Source organism: Danaus plexippus, chromosome 8 (genome assembly GCF_018135715.1).
Source record: "Danaus plexippus chromosome 8, MEX_DaPlex, whole genome shotgun sequence".
Classification (NCBI taxonomy): domain Eukaryota; kingdom Metazoa; phylum Arthropoda; class Insecta; order Lepidoptera; family Nymphalidae; genus Danaus; species Danaus plexippus.
In genome coordinates, this window is record NC_083542.1 from 4947966 (window position 1) to 4970469 (window position 22504).

The following is a 22504-nucleotide window of genomic DNA, read 5'->3' on the forward strand; positions in this document are numbered from 1 at the left end:
TTACACCAAATGCATTTATTACTTGTACTTAATGTTGCATAAAGTTCTCTACATACAAAATGTTTTAATTAAATAAATTAATAAAAGAATTATCTGGTAACTTAAAGCTAGACACCAGTTAATAAACTAAAAAAAAAACATTAACATTATATTTTTTATTATATTAAAGCATGCATTTATAATAATAACAATAAATATTTTATTTTGTACATTGTTAAAGTTATTTTTTTCAAAAACGTCTTATTTTTTTTTGTAGATATTTTTTTCAGCTTTATTTGTGTCTGTAGTTTTTTTTAAAACTTGACACATTCTGGGAAGCAGGTATGTATGTTTATGTATCCATCCTTTGAAGTATAAAAATAGATATTATTTTAATTAATTCATAGCTAATATTAAAATATTTTTTTTACTTTTCAAATATCTTTTTATTGCCTTATCAATATATCGATATATGTATTATAATGTAGTGATTTTCCCCTCTGGGAATATTTTCCAGTCTTTGATATTGAATATCTTTTTTACAAAAAAACGAAAAAGTATAAACAATAGAAGTTCTGAATAAAATTAAATGTAACCTTAAAATGTTAAGGGTATTACTATTTATAATTCAGATACAGTTACTTCGACTATATTACACATATATATGAAAGAATACGTAATAAATTTAATCGTAATAACATATTACGTGCTCCAATATATGTTTATCGTTTGTAGGGGGCTTTGCGGTATCTGCCCCTTTCTTCCTCATCGCGAACGTCCAAATAATGACTGAAGACAACTGCCCACAAGTAGAGATAAATGCCTGCAATATAATATGTCTCATGTACTTAATATACATTCTCTTATTTCGTGATTGTTATAGTTTAAATTTAAATTTTAGGACTCGAAAGAACTAGCATCTATTTCAAACTGTATACGGGCGTGAAGTTTTAATTTAACGCCTATCAACTTCCAAGACACGGTACATTAAATTCGTTTCCGAATGAATTTAGCTTAAATATTTTTAGTTAGTCATTGTATTAGTCATCAGACGTTGATTGTCGGATTGATAGATTGAATCCAACTCGTTATTACAAGTAAATAATTGACGATAAACGATAGCAACATGTCGCTGAGAATGCAGCCATTTGCTGTTTTTAAGATTAAGCTAACAGTAAACAGTCGTGGACGTTCGTAGAAATAGAGCAGAACAAGTTCCATACCGGAAAAATGCCATCGACGCACTCTGTCGCCTGATGACTCGTCAACGGTAGAACATGTATTGTATCAGCATCGGATAAGGCCAGGTGCATATTATTTGATCAAATATTTTGTTTATACCGTATTAGTGTATGCAAATGTATAACACTGACAAAGCGATTGGATTGCCATATGAATAAATATATCGTTTTTTTATATCTAATTATTATTTTTTTGTTTAAAAAAAAAATCCGCAAAATTTCCAATGAGGTACTTTTCAGAGTAAGATCATTTAGAATATTCTTGGTGATTTTCATCCATATTTTTTTTTTGGACAAAATATTTTTATCTTAAGTTACATCAACAATTATTTGATTTGAATCGTTTTTCTTAATGAATTAATTCAGTATAATTGTGAATACTTACACAAGTATATGAGTCCGCCGATGAGTATGCATGTGGCTATGAGTGCGTGGTCCATCCCGTCGAGGTAGTAGGTTATGGAGGTGTGGAGAACGCTGATAAGAAGCCCTATGGCCAGCACGATACCCAACACAACCCACGGCAGCATCAACCATGAACGACGCTAAAATAACAGTACAATTAATTCATAATATGATCATCTTGATTTTTGATCTAGACGCCCTATCTTGAATAAAGTAACAAAATGTATTGGCTAATATGACATTATTTGTTGTTATAATGGTCGGTGCATTTTTATTAATTGTTTAAAGAAAATCTTGTTTGGTTCTTGAGACTTCATTATTTTACGGGTTTTTGTTATTTTAAACCATTCTTATTTTCTCTACAGTGTACCTCCAGTCTGGTACTAAATAATATCTAAGTGATTGACACACAGAATGTTTTAAATTTATTTAGTGAAGCGAGCGGAACGCTATACTGTCGACTCGGATCTTTCATCCACGTAGAATGTAGACGATCTAAACAACCGAATGTCCGATAGAGTTGAAATTTTTTTTGTTCCGTAAGCCTATATGTACTAATATTTCGAAGACGGAACCCATTTACAAAAAAAAATTTGTTCGGTTCCGAAATGCTTCGCTTCACTCAACTTGCATGGAGAGCGTTTTTGCGAGCGAAGGGGAAAAATAAGGTGCATTTCCTAAGTTATTACTTATAATAACGTTTACGAACGACTGTTAATATGTCTAGGACAACTTACGGAAAACGACATCTGAGAGCATTAGAAAAATAATATTTAAAAACACATGTATAAGAAGAACAACAATAAATCATTAGGAATAATTAACGATAAAATATATTTTATATAATATTACCTTTAACACTGCAACGATAAGAAGTGTGCATATCAATATGGTGAAGCACAAATTCACTGTCAATATTATTCTCGGAACTGAAAGTAGAAAACGATTTATTTATAATACATTTTTATTATCTGTGCTACTGTGTAACTATTATTTATCTGTCCTAATTAATTATCTGGAAGAAGTTTTTATTACATATATTTTTTTCCTGGAAATAATGCTCCTTTGTCATAAAAATTACGTCAGCATCTTATATAAATCAGGCGGCTGAGTATGATTATTCACTAAATAAAAATCAACTTTATCAAGATCTTCTGTTTATAAAACTTCGTTGATCGTATCGCTAATAGTTTTTTATAAAAGAAAAGTAAAATTTTGGCGTTGTAAAGCCGCAATACGAAAAGAGTTTTAAGTATAGTTTTTTTTTTTAACGAGTGTTTGGTGCACAGATTAAATATACACTATACATATTTAAAATTCATGATTTTTTTAATAAGGTTGCTTATATTTTGTTTATTATAATGTGATCATAACAAACTTACTATCCATGTCAGCGAGTTTCTTATCGAAGTCCTCAGCGAATATGAATGTTCTGTATGAGACATTGTGTTTGTTTGCGACCCAGATGGTTATAATAGTGATAATTGATAGAATAATCCCTAATACACCAGTTATAATGGTCCCGGTCCTGGTGGAGGCACAGCAGCAACACTTTTGTAAACGCTTCATTGTAATAAGTTTTTTATTTTCACTCGATTGGCACTTCAATAATATATCACCTTCTCATAGTTTCTGAAAAAAAAAAAACTGTATAAATTAGTTAATCTACATTCGTAAATATTATACACTGTTACTAATTCTAAATACAGGTTGGGTCATATAAAGCGAAATGAGGCTAGAGTATTTTTACTTCTAAATAATTTTAAACGTAAATATGTATTAAGAATTAACTAATAATACAAAGAAATTAATTTAAAAAAAATACATTTTGAAATAAGAAATATCAATTCAAAAATTTCATAAGTTTGATCTGAGGACATCATATCTGAAATAGTTGGAATAAAAAAGTAAAAAATTTAATCCGTAGTAGGTCCTGGAGAGGCCGTCATACTGTTACGTCTTCAATATTTACCGTAGCTTTAACGGTCTTAAGATATTTTTATCTACACGTGGCTCATTAAGATGTGCGGAGCGAAACGCATCACGTAGAATTCTTTTTATAATTTGCTGTCAACACACGCCATCTTGAATATGATTTAAACGGTAAGCTTTAAGGAAGTATATAAATATGCTATCAAAGAATAGGTGTTTAACTATTCCATTCTATATTTAATTATAATTGTACGTCTGATTATACGTCGAATAAAAGTGACTACATATGGTTACCTAGATTTATACATAATTGGTATTATAAACATGGATACACAGAATATAACTTGATAATGTTGTTTTAAGGTAATCTGTAATGTTATACAAACGATAAATTACATATTATGTTGGTTAACTCGTCCTGCAATAAGTATTCGTCCGATTATTATTAAAACTGTCACAGAATAATATAAAGCGGAAAGATTAGAAAGAAAGAAGAGTCTACTTTTATAGTAAATAATGTTATAAAATAATCAAAGAAAGACATCATTGTTGCTAGATCAGTACCTTTACCCCAAGTTTGTATCATACTAAATACGAAACGTTTCCCGTTTCCCGTTCAGTAACTATAAATGTGAAGTTTTATGAATGAAAAAGTTAACATACAGTAAGCATAACTCATTTGATCGATTTAAATAATTGATTGAGTACGAATAGTTAATCATTACTTGTTATTAAATAATTTTATGGTTTAATAAAGTTAATATTATTATAGTAATTTTGTTAGTATAGTAATTTACTCTGGCAGATATCTAAAAACAAGCTATGAAGTAATAGCAACACAGATTATGTATGCCTTTTTCTGTTCTTTAAATAGGTTAAACTGTTAGAGGAATAATGTGTAGTGATTGACTCCACTATTGACTAACGCGTCTAAATCTGGAACCATCGATATTAGGCCATTCCCATTATATGAGATGGATATTGCAAAATTTTAATTTGATTCCGTTTATACTCAATGCCTTTACTTATAAGCCCGTTACGAAATCGTTTGAGAATTTTTACGTACCATCTAAAATTAAACATTTTTGTTAGGTCGATATTCTAAATTTTTTAAATTAACGATTTTTTTATGATACTATTGTATTTCGATTCAGTTTGAAGTATTGGTGCTTTATTTTTTAATATTTTTATACGAACACATTCAAATTTCAAATTTAGAACGGAAACACATTAATTATTTGTCATGTTGGGAATATTGTTGAATTATCATCAGTCAGTGATAAGATGATATTAATTTGTATGTGACTATATATTAAAAGATAAAACTATTAATATAGAGCTGTGATATAAAAATAGGTCGGATACTGGCATTGACCTAGATGGACTAGCTTCAATAAAAAACATCCGTTACCTTTAGCCGCTCCTAACCTTTTACAACCCATTAACTTGGGCTCTGGTTTCATTCCATTAAGACGGCATCGAAGAAATATTTTATTTTTCATTATCTGCTCCATAAGTTAATACAAATAATATAATTATTTAGAAATATAATAAAAAGTATAATGGGATACATAAAATAAACTATTATGACATAAAATATTCAGGCTGAATAAAGTAGTGACAACTGCTTTGTCATTTTTATATTATCTGTATTATAGTTAAATGGTTTTTACAGACAATATTATATGTTTACAATGCTGTAGGATTGAAATAATGATTTTTTTTTAAGTAGTAACTGTTTGCAAAATGTGAAAACTGTTGAGAAAACAAAGCGTACTTTAAATAACATTGAAAAGAGCCTTATAAGTTTGTTAATGAATGTGTATAAATCAGAGCATGGTTCCATTTAGGGAGCGGCACAGTGAGCCTTTGTTTGTGTTTTATTACGTAACCCTTGATGAACATAAAAGAGTAGATGCTTAGACTTATATGTCATGACATATCGGTTTACTTCCAGACCACAGTACAAATATATTTCCATACAAAGAAATGCGGCGTACATAATGTAAATAAGTTTTTTTTTGTATTTGTCAGGAATTTACACATAGTAATCAGTATATTTGATTAATTATGGAATAAAATATTTGGAGAATTTGACGATTTATATTGTAAACTTGAAATACACGTGCTAAGTAAATTCCTTATGACCTTCTTGGTTGATTTATTATCTGCCAGTATTAAACATTTATATTAATTTATGCTTAGTTTTAATGTTAGATATGTATTATAATAATAATGTTGCTTTATACAATAGTGCATTTATCTCCGTAAATGTGCATATAGGTTTGAAAACTTTCAAAGTCTTTAACAGAGATATTTCGTGAATGTTTTCAAATAAATAAATAGCAACGCGTAAAGCAGAGTGAATAAACTAATTCTTTTAATAAAAAGATAACTTTAAGAGGCGATGATCACATGCTCTAGATGCAAGCCTCAGACCGCAGTATCTTTATTAAACAATCAGTCAGATATACTAGAATCTTCCATTACATAGTGGTGTCGTTTAGAAATAGGCTAAGAATAATAGGGCATCTTGTTTAACTGTGACCAACAAGCAAAAGAGATTAGAAATAAAAAATGGCTATTGTTTGTTTTTTGTAAGATCAATTTTAATTAAATTTATAATTATTATAATAATTATTAATTCTGGCTTGAATAAATAAGGTATATATGTAATTTAATATAATCTCAGGGTCAAGGGCTGTGGGTACAACGGCCCTGGCTTAGTGACTAATTTGACTCAGATGACGTAATTCCTCACAAGTTGGCAGTGACATGTACAAAATACGATAGCAAAATCTTGGCGCTCCGTTCAAGGTCTGATTTTGATTTAAAAACGCTCACTGTGTTGCCATATCAATAACAGGAATTAAGAATCAAATTAAATAATTTAAATGGCAACTAAATACGAATACTTATCCTCATTGAAAGTTATTGTAAGAGTGCATTGAGATTTGTTCCCAGACTCCAAGACACTTCAGAGTTCAATCCAATTTTGTTCGTCTCACCGATATCTTATTAGTTATTACAATGTTGAATAAATAATGTGTTGTGGTTTAAATCTAGCGACCCGTTGTTTATGTACCTTATGATCTAAAATGTCACCTTTCTAGGAATTATATTTAATATAACAGATTAAAAAAGGCTTTATCTATTGAACATTTTTTTAAAATTATCTTTTATTTTATTTGAGTATTTTGTGAGCGCTACATGCAATTTTCTGAAAAAGTTTATCTGAAGGCGAATATAATATAAAAGTTAAAATCCTACTTCTTTGTTATATACAAGTGATTGTATCTGTGTAGGAATTAACTATTATAAAATTTTTTTGGTCTATAACTCTTGGTTGATTCTCAAAACGTTTTGTTTGTTTATCGAAGACTTATACGCGACATTGAATACCGAGTTTATTTATATAAGTAGAATAAACATAGTATGTATTGTATTATATAGTTTAATGGGATTGTTAAATTTGTCGCTTGTATGACGGAGTTTCTAAACATAACTAGAGGTCGAAATGAAGTGTAATTCATATTCCGTTCATCGTGATTATTTAACACTGACCTTGTTAGTTGTTTATAAAATTTATATTATATTATATGTTTATATATTACAAACGAATTCAATCTTTATTGCGAGGATGCAGGGTTTAGATTGCATTAACATATCCCGTCTTGTTATTAAATAAAGATATTCCGAGTAAAGTTACAGCCGAGACGGTATTTATTAGTGACCACATGTGATCAGTTTATTTTGTTGGTGTAAATATTTTAAGCGAATTCTACCCGAGAAGGCCGACGCGGGCGCAGTTCGATGACGTCATCGTCTCGTACTTATTATTCTATACACAATTAGCGATTTAATTACTCATACAAATACAGCGATATGTTTACATCATTATATTATGTAAATATAACTATTGTCTGTATCCTCGTGTACATGAGTAAACAAGGATTTATATTGACTTACATCCATTCATTAAAATGCAATCTAGATATTACATGACAATGATATTCCACTTTCCTTAATAGAAAATATAAAGGCTGGCAAATGTAAGTCTTACAGCTCTTGATATTGACATTGTAAATTTCGTTTATTTTATCAGCAAGCGAAATGCCGTTTATGGTTATACTTCTCGGTAACATTGGCTGTACAAGGTGAGCCGCGTTCAATTTGCGCTCCCTCTTCCGTCCGCTTGTTGAATGTCCGAATTAATTGATCGGCTTCTATTAATCTCAATTTTTCAATAAAGTCGTGTTTCTGTATCCCTAATTTTGACAATGGGGTTAATAGGGAATTGTAGTGAGCTATGAAGGGAATTGAAGTATTGTCTTGTCATATACGACTCGCAATTACAGTATCCATTAAAATTGCATACATGTACTTATTACAAAATTTGCCTGTTTAGTCAAAGGCTTAGAATAGTTAAATCTTCGTAAGATATTAGCCAGATACAGATAATATAAAAAAAAATATTACTACCAACATTTAAAATAAAATATATATTAATGGAACGTACCACCAAGAATATTAGAATTTAGAATAATTAAGAACAAAAGGTCTAAAAAGGGTTAATCTTTTTATATGAACATTGAATGACTGCAATGTCATTATAAATGAATGTATTATTATAAATCATTTAAGTGACATCATCTGTACTGTTATGTGTAATGCAGAAGAAATGACTCATGTTGATTTATCAGCGAATTAAGAAATCCCTTCAACGAGGGTTACGCTTCAAGGTCAATGTGAAACCGCAATCGGATTATTTTGACCACATGCGGCATCATGACGAAATGACACTTAAATTACGTTATTTGTATGTTGAAATATTGCAATACATTAAAAATAATATAACGACAGTTGTGAACGAGATATTCAATGACGAATTCTTTACACATTTATGTCAGTAAATTCAGTCTAAGCTTGTATCGTAACCCGTCTTAAAATCGTTTCCCGTTTATCATTCAATAACCTAAGTTTATACAGTAACTAAGACTAAGCTTACTGCTTTTAGATTAAAATGTAAATATTATCAATAGAGGCAGATTTGAGTAAAAAGCAATTTAAAAAGTCGTGAATGAGATACATACCTTCAAAAATACAAACAAAAACAACAAACAAAACATTCATTGAAACAAGATGTACCCAATTATACCCAAAAATTATTTATTATAACAAAATATAGGACAGCAAAAATATGACAATTTGACCACAAAGGTTTTTACTTAAAATAAAAAAAAAACATTACTCTAAATCAACGTTTGTTAGCTGCATACAATTTAGTATTCATTAACACCTACCCATCAGTCTAGTGTATCCAATACATTATCATGTTCCTACGTATTAAGTGTATTAAATTTCTTTACAAATATAAACTTATTTTTGGAGGTCAACAACCGATAGAAGAGCCTTATCACATAGCTTCTTTGATTCGATGAACGTTTTCTAATTAGTGTAATGAAAGCGCCCATTAGAAAACATACAGTTACAATGATTGTATTCCTAAACCATTTATGTTTCCTTTGTGAATTAACAGCGAGGTAAAACATTTTGTCATTCGATACTATCATCAGATATAGAACCTGTTTCCACTGTAACGAATTGTTTAAGAAAATAAATATTTTTTTGTTTTATAATTTTAAACAATATTACATTATTTTTATATACTTAATAGATCTGTTCATGCATTAGTATTTCACGCATGGTATTTATTGCGTTAGTTTCAATTATTTTTCTGCATGGCAGCACTAACGAAGCGACAGTTATTAATTTCAATATAAAGTATAAACTTTTTTAACACTCAAATCTAGAAAAAGAAAGTATAGATGGTAGATATATTACTAGTAGTTTTGTCAAACGGAATCCTCATTCCGTTAAACCTCATTTATATAAATTTTAAGATATATTCCTTGTAAACTTTGTATAAGCTGTCATGTCAACACTAGCTCTATCGCCCTACCATTTTCGGAAATCCTATAAATGGCGACACAGGAAACATTTACGGGCCGTAAGTTTACACTTAGTAATCACTCATAAAAACCAAATCTAACTGTTATTAAAAAAAACTTTGCTTTTACGTTAAGTTATTCAAGAGCAAAAATTAAAAAATAAAGTTATTGTTTAATAATATATAGTACTGTATACTTTTTTGTTTGATTTTTACATAAAGCAGGTACATACATATACATATTGATGTAAACTTAAAAAAAAACAGTTTTATAGCCATATTATAAGCATATCACTTGGACCACAAATTAAACTCAATAGTTTTTGTATTATGCCATTGTCAGAGTAAAAAGTGCAATAAATCAAGGTATTTCAAGAAAATAAAACCCCGATAGCTTCTTCTCTATTAGTCATAAAAAACACACTTATTAAATTAATATAAATTTAAGTTATTAAGAACGATATTCATGTATATATGCAGAAATTTTAAAGGTAACATTTTAACCGTTAGTGTAAAGTTAACGTAGAGCACTCGTACTAAGTACACTGGTATTATGATAGTAGCTAATTTGTTAATAGTTTACGGTATAATGCGTGGGTAGTGGATCTCCCACACGGATGTGACTGCCCACAAACAAATAACCTTAATATCCCAAACACACAAAAAAAAAGATAATCATAATCCCTGCATAAATAAGATGTTATATGTTTTGTAAGAAACATATTTCATATTATTTAAAATAAAATGCGAGGAAAACGTATTTATCCCTTCATTACAATTTAATTAATAGTAAAAAAGGTGAGCATTTATTGTATATGTATTAATTGAAGTATGTTTTAATTTTATTTTTTACAAACTTCCTAAACGTATAATGCTATAATTTTCAAAAATATTTTTTTGATTTTTTTAAATATTAAATATTGCAACACTTGAGACCGGTAACATTTTATCGAATTCGTAGACATCATTTTGTATTTGCATATTTAATTTAGTATCAAATATACATTAAGGCATACCGGTTTAAAATAGTATAAAATTTCTATCAACAAGCCGTTACACATTGTGGTTTTTTAATATGCCTCGTGTATAAAATATATTGATTATACTATACACCATTTTTATGAGTCCGTGATAAAAGTAACATTGGTGTTTTGCTAAAACCAAAATAACTCACGACTCATAATCTCAAGGAAAGGACGTAACCCATTTTACATATTCTAAAACAAATTCAAGGTCACATTCTTAATAGGTTGATATAATTATCATAAATAAACTAATTACCTGTGTTTTCAAAACCCGTGAATAACACTGTACACTTTTTGTTAAAAAAAAAACTACGTCGAGGCACTTGTCCGTCCGCTACTTGGTTATGTTGGTAACGCGTGTGCCGCGCGATTGTCTCGCGCGTCGAAGATCATCTGGCTGTTGGCGCGAGTTGCGATGACGCCGCGCGATGACGGTATTGTCCCGGCTTTTCGCATGTTTTGAAAGTTGATTAATGAATTATACTTGTACTTTTGTTGTTCACTGCAACATATTTTTTGCAATCCGTTTTAATTGCTATATGAGTTCAAATATCTTTATGTTTGTTTATTATAAGGACTTATAAGTCCAACCGTTAACAACTTTTTTATAAAAAAAAAATTAACGTCACTCCATAATAGTTTGTATTGATTGTCAAATATGTAAACTTAAAAGTAAATCATAAACAATATTTGAAAAATTATAATGATTATAACATTAATAAAAAACAAAAATCATGATAAACATATTCTCCTACATAGGAATGAACATTCAGTCCGAGGTTTGCTTGTGGACGCTACTCGGACTGGTGCGGACCATTTTCGATGCTACACTATTCAAAGTTAACGCTAATCTTAAACAGGTAAAAATTTGTTTATAACAAAATGTAGAAGTCTTATAAGTGCGTGGTGTTTTATTACAGTAGTTTGTATCATTTTACAATCTAAGGTATGGCAGATGACAATGCCTCTAGAGTTATCTCTCCCAGTACAGCGAGTGTTGCGTACAATGATATCCGGGGTGATGCTTGTTCAATGTTTCACTGTCTACGTTTATCTCGCCTCATACATTGTGCTGCTATATCCAGTGTTTTTGGTTAGTTCAATTCATACAATTATTAAAGATTAAAGTAATAAAAATCTGTTAAATCTAATTTCCTCAGTACTCACTAACGTAATCTATAAACACATGTACATGTATAAGTTAAACTATTTCATGCATCACCTTATTTCTTTTTATTTATTTATGGTTGTCGAAAGTATTAAAGTATAGTAACAGCTGTATAAGCGTGCCCTAATTTTTATTAAACACACAACCCAATAATACGTACGTGATCGTTGCCATTGATTGCTTTGGTCTTCAATTAATTTAGACCACATTCCATTAATATAAATTAAAATATTGTTGACTAATATTGGAGCGTTTGTCAAAAAAAAAAAAAACATATACATACATATATAGAAATAATATAAGTAAAGTGTATGAAAGAAATGTAGATATCATGAGCTCTTGTACAAGAAACCACTTTATATTTTTCGTTAATTTATTTAAAAAGTTTGTAGAGCATGTGTATTGACATAAATTGTAGTCCTAGCTTAACATGAAATACATAAACAAATGAATTTTTAATATAAGCTCGTTGTTTACTTACACGTAAGTCCGACTTCAACTTGATCGGTTATCTCGTACTCTTTATCAGGAAGAGCGCCCAACGCTAGTATTGCCTTGGCTACTGTTGGCTGCTATCAGAAACTTTCTCTGTGAGTTGACCAGCTTGGCTCTGGGTCTGGGGACATGTGTCCTACTGGGCCCCGCTAGACCGCCATGCATTAAGTTCGTCATAACTAAACTTGGCTCTATAATGCCTTCTTTCTACATGTGGATGTTAATTTTCAGGTATTCTTATTAAATGAAAGCAGTTAGTTATATAATGTTACTAAGTTTCCTCTCACAGCTCAAATGTACGTAATAATTAAGAAAGGTTAGGACTGAAAAAAATCATGAAAATATAAAAGTAGTTTTGGAATAATGTAACGATAAGCATTCATACATACGAGTTTACATCTAAGAATAGTAACATATGTTTAAACACAATATTAAATGATTTTATAATGTATTTTTAGTTACTATCATAATCTTAAATTGGCAACTGCTTTCAAAACGTTCGCGGTCTCAACGTCTAGTAATCTGGATTACGGTTTGGAATTAGCAGTACGAAGGCGTCGGACCAAATCGCTGCAAGACGAAGATCAGTTGCGAAAGAAGTTGATTGCCAGTCTGTTAGTATAAGAATGTATTAGACACTAGCTCATGCCCGCTGCATCGCCTTGCAAGAAAATAGCGCACTGAAAACGTAGTGCTATAAAAAACGTTTTTTCTTAAAACTTAATAGTTTTATATTAAATTAAGATGCTCTATTTTTGAATTACTTCAAATGTTAAAACACAAAAAAATATATATTGTATTCAGTAGCTTTGATGTGACGTGTTCCACAGACATATGTCGTTCTATTTAAATGATACTTAATGCATAATACTCATAATATGTAAATATAAAAAAATGTGGATTTTATGAAAGCAGTGAATATGATTACTGATTGTAAATTATAAATAATAAAAATTGATATCTCAACGATATACTCGTAAAGGGTTTTCTTGAAAAGATGAATAAAAAATATATTTTAATTTTAGAATTCATTCATAACGCACATAATAAAATATTCATAGGACTTTTTATCAAATTTTATAGCTACCATGATAATATGGAAACAAATAATAAAGTTGTATCGAGCTTACAAACGGTTGAAGAATCAACATTGGAGGTGGAACAAAACTTTATGAACTCCAACAACGACGAGGCTAAATCATCTTCAGATGTAGCACAACCCTATTCGGTTATGGCCACCAGAACAATGTCTGATATAGGCACATTCGAGGACTGGTTTGGTAGCGAAGTGGTCTTACCCAGAGACGCTGATCGCATCCTAGAACAGTTTGTGTTGATGTTAATGAGGATAGGAGCGTATCTGAAAAAAAGCGATGCCGATCTAAAAAAGTTTTTGAGTGTCAACTCTCAAGTGTTCTCGTCGCCAAAAGGAAATAAACAGGAATGTCAAGCGATGCCGACCGAGGAAACTGATACACCTCCTATAGTTGGTACCAGCAAGGGAAGGACGCAGTCTTACCTGCTCGATTATCCGGATATTTTTATGAGAAAACCATCTGACATATTGGGAGCACATAGTATTAATGAAAAACTACGTGAAACAAAACATTTTGATGATAATAGTTATAAATCGGCGTCATTTGCTTCAATAACAGGAACTTCATTAGATAGAGTGAGTGATTCAAGTAAATTTAGAGACTATCTCGAGAAGAAAAAAAATCTTATCCACTCCGAACCTGAAGTTTCTATGACCATACCAAAGAGTACTGAAAAACACATTGAACATTTAGAAACTTCAAGCAGTATTTTAGGAAATGAACCCAGTAGTTTAAAGGAAACGTCATCAGACTGTATGAGGGAAATTTTAAACAATCTCGAAGATCGGACAGCTTTAGCCTTGGAGCAAAAATCAAAAGAGTACTATAAAAAGGATTCCGGTACATAAGTCTTGAATAAATCATGCAAAAAGAGAAACTCAAAGTATTACAAACTCTAGAAAGAGAAGATTTTATTATTGGTATTTAAATAAAACGATTTTTTTTTATATAGAAATGTTTTATTTATGTTATTTCGTGCATGAAACCTGATTAAATTTGGGAATAATTTAAACCGGTTTACACACGGAATTTTCGATAGCTAAATTAGGATCTAGATACATGACTCTGTAGTTATATTCATTTGGATCGATCAGATTGAATTGATATTGAGGCAGCCTGTTGGTAATTATCCAAGCTACTTGAGGCACTTCATGGTCTAAGCGTAAATCGTTAGGGAACACTAAGGTATTGTTGTTCTGTGCAACAATATCCAAGTTGTCAAGCTTGTAATCCTTACGTGTGTCCCAACACCCGATACTGTCTAGCGAAATAAGGCTAAAGAACATGATACCGTTGCGGTCCACAGCCGCGGCGGAAACTTGTCCCTTCATACCACGACTGTCACCTAGAAGTTTGAACTCGCCCACCGCGTTATTAACGCGAGACGGATCACGGATCACGGACGTTTTGACGACGAATTCCAGTGAGCTGGACATGGCGTGGTAGTAGAGGTCTCGATCGCCGAGATGATAACTTCCGAGTGACATTCCAAATATGCCGTCCGACCATTGGTAGTTCAAGCCGTGTAGTGTATAGTTCGACAGTAAGGGTTCCGGGTAGAACGAATAGTGGCTGAATCTCCAGAAGGACGCGTCGGCATCTCTAAACACTATGAGACCAAATCGCCAGGCGTCAGCTATGTATACGTGTAAATCTCTACACTGAGCATCTCTCGAATCGACGATTAAGTTTGTTATAAGAGAATTCTGTAATACAAATTCACTGGGTATTGGATATCGGGCTAGTACGGTGTCAGTGTCTAGGCTTATAGCAAAAAGTGTAGGCGGACATATTTGACGCGGCGTTTCGAAGGCCTCCACTTGTCCGGAGTCGAGTACCCACATCACACCACAGTGATCGATACTCATTCTGAACACCGAAGTAAAACCGGTACAGTTCTCTGTTGAACAAAAATTAGGTCGTTGGTTTTTTATCGGAGTTCTATTTATAATGTAAATCATTTAACCTACATTGAACATCATAAAATATAGTAATGGTTTAACATATTTATAGCAAATTACCAAGGCAAACGCTTTCGTAAGAAAGCGATAATTATGTCAACAGTGTTTCGAATAGTAAGTTGATAGCGTTTTCTAAAATATTTTGCCTAGTCTAATCTCGAAAAAGCGAAAGTTCGAGAGCGTAGTAAATAATTTATTAAAACTGATCTAGCTCGTGTTGGTTATTTCCGTGACATAATATGTAATAATATTTCAAAATTCGTGTATTTTAAATACGCATACATTTTAAACAAACGCTAAAATACAAAAACAATAAAGTCATTGTTTTAAAATATGATTCTCAAATTATTGCAATTTATAATAGTATATATTATATTTTTGGCCTTTTTTCCTACTTTTTATATTTTTATTATGAAGAGACTGAAATATTCACCAGCTGTATGCCAATCCCAACTGGGATAGGGTCTCAAGGGCGGTGATTCCTCCACCGCTTCCACCGGGATTGAGGATAGAGTAGCTGGAACTCCCTTTTTCCATCTTGGTGTACTCACAAACACACGGTTCTTCCACCTCTCCACGCCCAGTGGTATAACATTGATCTGATTAAAATCCCTGAAATATTATCGACATTTGGACTTAACTCGTAAATTACATTTTCTAGTCGTACAAAAAGTTTTGCTGCCGGTTTAATGTTTTCCGTCACTGACGTAATATTTACGTGATCTAATTCATGTTTATAATAAATAAATATAACTTAATGTGCATCATTTATGATGTTATATAATATTTTAAGAAAAATATAGTAGCAAGAGATGGGCAGCTCAATATTAAAAGAGTATTTACAATATTATGATTCCAGCTATTATTATGCTTTGGGATAATGTTGAGCACGGACACATCCAGATCGCCAGCTATTACGAGTATGTGATATATTTTACCCATTCTGAATAGCTTGTTGTCGAAGTCCTAGACTGGGATAGCTGTAATCAATTTGTTTCCATCTATACAAAGTACCGATAGCCTTCCTCTGGTCGCACGTACTATATGTGTTTATTAAACCGAAGGACGTTATCAACAAAAATGATTTAAAAATCATCTGAAACAAAAGTATGTTTATGTAAACAGGGCTTTAAAGAATATATGATATTGTCTATGGAACTTTAGATAAACATATTATGTGTATTATTTAATACAGTTATGAACAAAAGTAACCGTTATATAAAATAACCAGTTATGATATTATTACGAGTTATATATTTTTTATTAGGATATGTATTTAGTTTCGTAAATAAATTTTATAAGAAATTAATTAAAACATGTTTGAAAGTAGACCATGCATGTTAATTAGCGATTGAATGGTTTAGTAATTTTGTGTAATTAATTAATGAATAATATATAATACTTGAAATTTCGATTCATTTTTTTTGATACCGTATAAAAAAGTCAATTAAAAATACTCGTGATTCTGCCGATTGTTAATATTTATACAAAATACAGGGGAAATTTCAATTAATTCAACAAGTTAGCAAAAAGAATAATATTAGTTATGTCACCTTCTTTGAGATATTAAGGAAGTGCGCTTTCGATAGATAACATTATAATCTTAAAATTAAAGACGTTTATTTATTATATTTCTTATTGATTGCATAAGATGAATTTCTTTAACTAAGTGATAAATACTGTCACACAGCATAATGCTTGCACAGCTTCAGTTACCAATTTCAAATCTATTTTAATATAGTTAATTTTTATGACTTAAAATTGAGCTGTGGTTCACGATTGTCATTACAGTGTGAATCCGGATTGAGAGACGATTACTAAAAAAGCCACAACACTTTCATACAAAAATCAAATAAATATTGCTTGTGTTATATCAATGACAAATTGTTGAGATTAATACTATTTATATAATAAAATAAATCTTACCTTTGTGTAGTTTTAATATATATTCGGCTAGCGTCCGTATCGTTGTATGTTTACTTATATTCTGTCAGTATTCGTAAACAGCTTAACGATTACGTAAATGTGGATGTGGAGCTAATATAACCAGTATCCTCGTCCGTTGGGGGGGTACAAACAGTAAGGTCATTCAAATATTAAACAAATTGTTACTTTGAGACCACGAAGGCGAACTACTTAAGGCGTTTTCGTTTTCGTAGTTTCATTATCATACATTCGTGATGACAGCTGTTAAAAAAAAAATCCAAATTTCTAAGGCTTAGTCTAAATATTGTGATTTGTTTTATGTTTCTGTATTAATAAAAGGTTGTATATAAAAAAATAACACACAAATAAATATATATTTTTTTGTAGATATACAAAGTTTTTTTTAAATATTCAACTGCAGATTTATTGGTTTAGATTTAATTTTTTATAACTCTTATTTCGCCTTTCCTTGAACTCTGTTACAATTAAACAAAACGTTCATTAACATCAACCAAACATGCGCTGGTTAAATTCGATTATGTACTCGTAGTTCCATTTTAAAGTGTCGCTATCGTGGTCGTAAATAAGAAATTTCGACCTCATAATATAAAATGATTCAGGAAACCTTTATCTATATAAGCTTGATGAAAGTCTTTTCACTATTAATAGAACATATCCACAAAATATACGTCATTTCATGATATGTAACACAATGTTTATTTTGAAAGTTACTTAACGATTAATAACGAATAACACACAGAAATGATATTTGAAAAATATTTATTTTTCAATAAGCATACTTTTATATAATATTATCTTGGAAATGAAATTCATTTATGAATTAGTTGGACTAGTTAATACACTTATAACTATATATACAACACCTATATGGCATTCGCGTAGTGCGTTTCGTTATGAATTCTAAAGATTTATCCGTGAACCCGTTGGGTGGTACGAAAGGGAATAAAAGAAGGATCACACACAGTTCCATGAACGGCGTCTAAAGTGTCAGCAAACATTATACGATAGTTGTAGTCCTCAGGGTCCAATGGTCCATCCTGATACATTGGCAACCGATTGGTTATCACAAAAATTGTTTGTCGTTCCTCTTGTGATATCCTTATGTCGTTAGGAAATATTAATGTCTCGGCATTTTTCGCAACAATCCCTAAATAGCTTTTAATATAGGGCTTCCTCGTATCCCAACATCCAACGCTATCTCTGGTTACTAGACCATAGAACATGATACCGTTTCTGTCAATAGCTGACGCGGATGAGTGGCCGAATGGTCCTCGGCTTTCTTCGAGTAAACGAAATTCATTGGCGCTACTGTTAACTCGTGAAGGATCTCTCAGAACTGAAGTTTGAACATAAAATTCCCTATAACTGGACATTGGATGAAAATACAGTTTTCGATCTCCGTAGGGATGGATAGGAGATAATGCAAGACCTAATATACCATCCGTCCATTGAAAATTTAGTCCGTGTAGAGTAAAATTCGAAGCAAGTGGATCTGGGAAGAAGAAGTGGTGATTAAAGCGCCAGAACATTTGGTCACTCTCCCTAAATACTATGAGACCGAAACGCCACGTATCAGCTATGTACACAAATAAGTCAGAGCAATCCTGTAATCGCGTATCCACAATTATGTTAGAGAACAGGGAATCTTCAAGTACGTATTTTTTTGGAATAACGTATCTGGCAATTGGTATATCTTTTTCGAGATTAAACACAACCAAACTTGGAGGGCATATTTGTTTTGGTGAGTCCTGAGAATCTATTTGACCAGCATCTAAGACCCACAGCCTCCCGCAGGAATCGACATTCATTCTAAACACCGATGTTAACCCTGTACAGTTCTTGCCTTTATCTAAAAAATAAAAAATACCGATAATTTTCATTAACTTTCTACCAAGAAAATATAGGTACTCAGAAATGCTTAGAAAAAATTGCGCCTGGAAAAACCATGATAGCAATATTATATTTGTACATTTTGCTAATAGAAAAAATGCCTGTAGTTAATATCAATATAGTATTGTGTAATAGAAAAGAGCTTATATAAATAAGGAAGACAAGAACACAAGTTGCAAGAAAATCAATTAATCATCAGCCGCTTAGCCGATAATAAATATATTGTTAAACTTTAGTATCACATAATGAATTATATATATATATATATATATATAACTTTTATATTTACGAAAAGATTTTTTTATTATATATAGTATATTATATACTTACCATAGGCTCTATGATAGCTCCAGTCAGGATATGGTTTAAGCAGCGGTGACGAGTTGCCTCCAGTGCGGGACACAGTAGTCAAGGTTGCTGGTATTCCTCGTCTCCAACTTGGCAACGATACGAACATACGATTACCCCATACTTCTAAACCGAGAGGTAAGCAGTTTTCTGGAATGTAGTCGCTGCAAACAATTTATATTAAACAATGGCTTTAGTTGGTATTTTATACTGTGTTTCATCAATCGTCATATACATATGTCTATGTCTCATCAAAGCTAACCAATAAAATGATCTCAATGTGACAGAGGCACTTAATCAGATTTTTTGTCATAATAACAATTTTATTTTTTTTTAATTTAAAAAATCACGTGTTTTTAAAAATATTTTTTGTAGGATTTTCATTTTTTAGGGTTCCGTAGCCAAATGGCGATAAAACGGAACCCTTATAGATTCGTCATATCTGTCGGTCCGTCCGTATGTAACAGCCATTTATTTCCGAACTGTTGGACCCACATAGTTGAAAATTTGTAGGTTGATGTAACCGCTATTTGAATTTTAAATAAATATTAATAAATTTAAAATTAAAGAGTGGCACTCCATACATGGAATTGATCCAAAAAACGAGATTCATCATTAGTTTTTAAGAAATAATACATTTTCAAAAAACGCATATACAACTTTGTCGTTCATACAAACACTATGTAAAACCGAATTATTTTTTTTATAAAACATACATCAAAGTTGTGGTCGTGGTGGCCTGGAGGTTAAAAGACCCGCCTTTCACACGTGAGGGCGCGGGTTCGACACCTCGCAAGTACCAATGTGATCTTTTCCGAATCATATGTACTTTCTAAGAGTATTTAGACACCACTGACAAACGGTGAAGGAAAACATCGTGAGGAAACCTGGTCTTATAATTTCTAATTATAAAATTGAAATCGCCAACCCGTCTTGAGCAAGCGTGGCGATTAATGCTCTAACCTTCTCCATGTGAGCCTTTGCTCAGCAGTGGGCTTCGACAGGCTGATGATGATGATGATGATGATGACATCAAATTTACAACGCACTATAATAACTTTTATATTATGTCATCCACTTGTTGCTACGGAACCCTTCATGGGTGAGTCCGACTCGCACTTGTTAAATTTTTTATTTATTAATAAAAGATTAATTATTGGGCTATAAATTAAAAAAATATATTTGCATATCAAATATTCTCAACCTTTATTTTTTATTGAATACTTTCAAAATTTATCTCCAGAAGCTCCAGTTGCTATCACTTTCCAGAAGTCTACAAAAGGGAGGCAGTAACTTAACTGGTCTTACTATCCAAATATTGAGTTGCAGGTCATAACACAAAAAATCAGTTTCAAAATTAAAAATAAGAGCTGATTGGTTAATGACATACCCGACTGATTGTTTGAAATAGTAGATTTGCAGTACAAAGAATCCCATCATCCCATCAATCCCAAAGTACAACCCATCCTCACCTCTTACAACTAACACAACTCACAATTCTGAGTGTTAGAAATTAAAAGAATAAAAAGTGAAGACAACATTTCAGTTCTTCACTTTGCAACTAGATAAATTTTTCATAACTCCTTATGAATTGTGAATCTTTTTTCTGCTCCATCGTAGACCATTGTGCAGTTTTTTCTCACTTTTTGATTTACAGTGAGGGTGCCGGGTCCATCGCGTTATAGGGAGAGGAGCTTCCACAGTATCTGGGAATTGCGACCTAGGTGTAGGTATAAGGGGCCCTTATCTAAAGCGCGTTAAACACTCACCTCCACCGTCCAAGCTTTTCTCTCTTTTCCTAACCATATTTGAAAAGAACCTACCAAGACTGCATTGGAAGTACGTTCCAAGAATAAATTGATATTAGACCTGGACAGGCCCAAGTCTTTTAGTAGGTTACAAATCCATGACAAACCTATTTCTAGTGAGTTCATTAGTAAGCTCGTAATATTTATTGATCTTAATGGCATGGTCTTTGGCGATGTTGGTTACCCAAGGAACCGTAATCTCTTTTATCACAACGCCCTTTAAAATTCGTGAATACATAAATATCTCTGGTCTGGAGGCCGACGCACATATATTTTCTGGTATTTTGTATTGTTTCTCATATGTATCCATCATTATAGTCCAATTAGAAGTCGCTTTAACGATAGAGTAGGCCTTGACGTTTGATTTTATAGCCCTTGTGCCTTCTCTCACAAAACATATTGATCACGTTTTTCATTATTTCCCTTTGTGTTCTGGCTACCGAAAGACTAATCGCTCACGCATGATTTCGAGAACCCTGTCGTGACGACTCAAGTATTGACCGCTATTCTGTAGTACTCTACATCCGATCAGCAAATGCTTAGCAGTTTCAGTTGCCTTCCCACAGATATAGCATGTTTTTTGGGTACCTTTTTCTCATCTTACTAAATTACTCTTATCGGGGAGAGTCATTTGAAACGGATTGATATAAAATTTTAACCATTCATGAATTAAGGTGCGCCATTTTAGTGCCAACGGGATGCAAAAATCTCCTATGACTAACCACTCCTTCTGTGTCTCTAAACTCATTGCATGGATCTTATATTTAGCATTCTCGTTTGCCGAATAAAAGATTTTAATATATCTTTCGCCTTCTTACTTCATCCTAATGCTACTTTGTTACTTTGTGCTCCTATGGAACTGCTTATGGAATTGAAGTCTTGACTCTAGCTCTGGGGCATCTTTGTCTTTTAGGAGCGATATAAAGACGTCATCATGGGATTTCCACAGGATATATCTCTTGGAAATTATAAGGTGATCCATCCGTCTACTCACAGAACTTATCCACTTCATCCAATAGTATTTGACAGTGATTGGGTTACGTGTCAGTATTGCGAGATCGTCAGCGAAGGTTAAAATGGATTCTGTGTATTTATTATTAAAATTTAACCGATACCCCCATTTTTTCTCTTTGCTTATCTACTAAGATATTGAAGAGAAAAGAGTACACAAATAAACGTAAGATAACGATTTTCTAAGTATACATTACGTAATTATTGTTATAATTTATTGGTACTAATTTTTGACGTGATTATTAAT

At 31.7% G+C, this 22504-nt stretch overlaps 3 protein-coding genes across 4 annotated transcripts in view; 1 reads left to right on the forward strand and 2 right to left on the reverse strand.

Annotated features, from left to right (window-relative positions):
* Positions 1–10951, reverse strand: LOC116774946 (uncharacterized). Its single transcript, XM_032667738.2, has 5 exons — positions 10789–10951; positions 3008–3257; positions 2478–2554; positions 1606–1765; positions 1–802 (listed from the first exon to the last, which is right to left on the reverse strand). Exons 2-5 carry the CDS (start codon positions 3192–3194, stop codon positions 702–704), a joined length of 525 nt encoding a protein of 174 aa, XP_032523629.1. The 5' UTR covers positions 3195–3257; positions 10789–10951; the 3' UTR covers positions 1–701.
* On the forward strand, positions 10851–14237 carry LOC116771780 (uncharacterized). 2 transcript variants are annotated; one of them, XM_061521141.1, is made up of 6 exons: positions 10851–10966; positions 11292–11392; positions 11479–11625; positions 12230–12426; positions 12654–12809; positions 13279–14237. In XM_061521141.1, the coding sequence occupies exons 1-6, from the start codon at positions 10948–10950 to the stop codon at positions 14138–14140; spliced, it is 1482 nt and encodes a 493-aa protein (XP_061377125.1). In that variant the 5' UTR covers positions 10851–10947; the 3' UTR covers positions 14141–14237. The 2 variants fall into 2 exon arrangements, with proteins under 2 accessions (XP_061377125.1, XP_032519637.1); XM_032663746.2 differs by lacking the exon at positions 10851–10966 and having other exon boundaries at positions 11162–11392.
* The window catches only part of LOC116773967 (uncharacterized), a 15090-nt gene continuing 6810 nt past the window's right edge, over positions 14225–22504 (reverse strand). Inside the window, exons 3-7 of the mRNA XM_032666568.2 lie at positions 19421–19602; positions 18112–19049; positions 16192–16349; positions 15687–15865; positions 14225–15192 (exon numbers count right to left, since the gene is read on the reverse strand). Coding sequence (XP_032522459.2) covers positions 14300–15192; positions 15687–15865; positions 16192–16349; positions 18112–19049; positions 19421–19602 — 2350 coding nt within the window. The 3' untranslated portion in view covers positions 14225–14299. The remainder of the gene's footprint in view (positions 15193–15686; positions 15866–16191; positions 16350–18111; positions 19050–19420; positions 19603–22504) is intronic.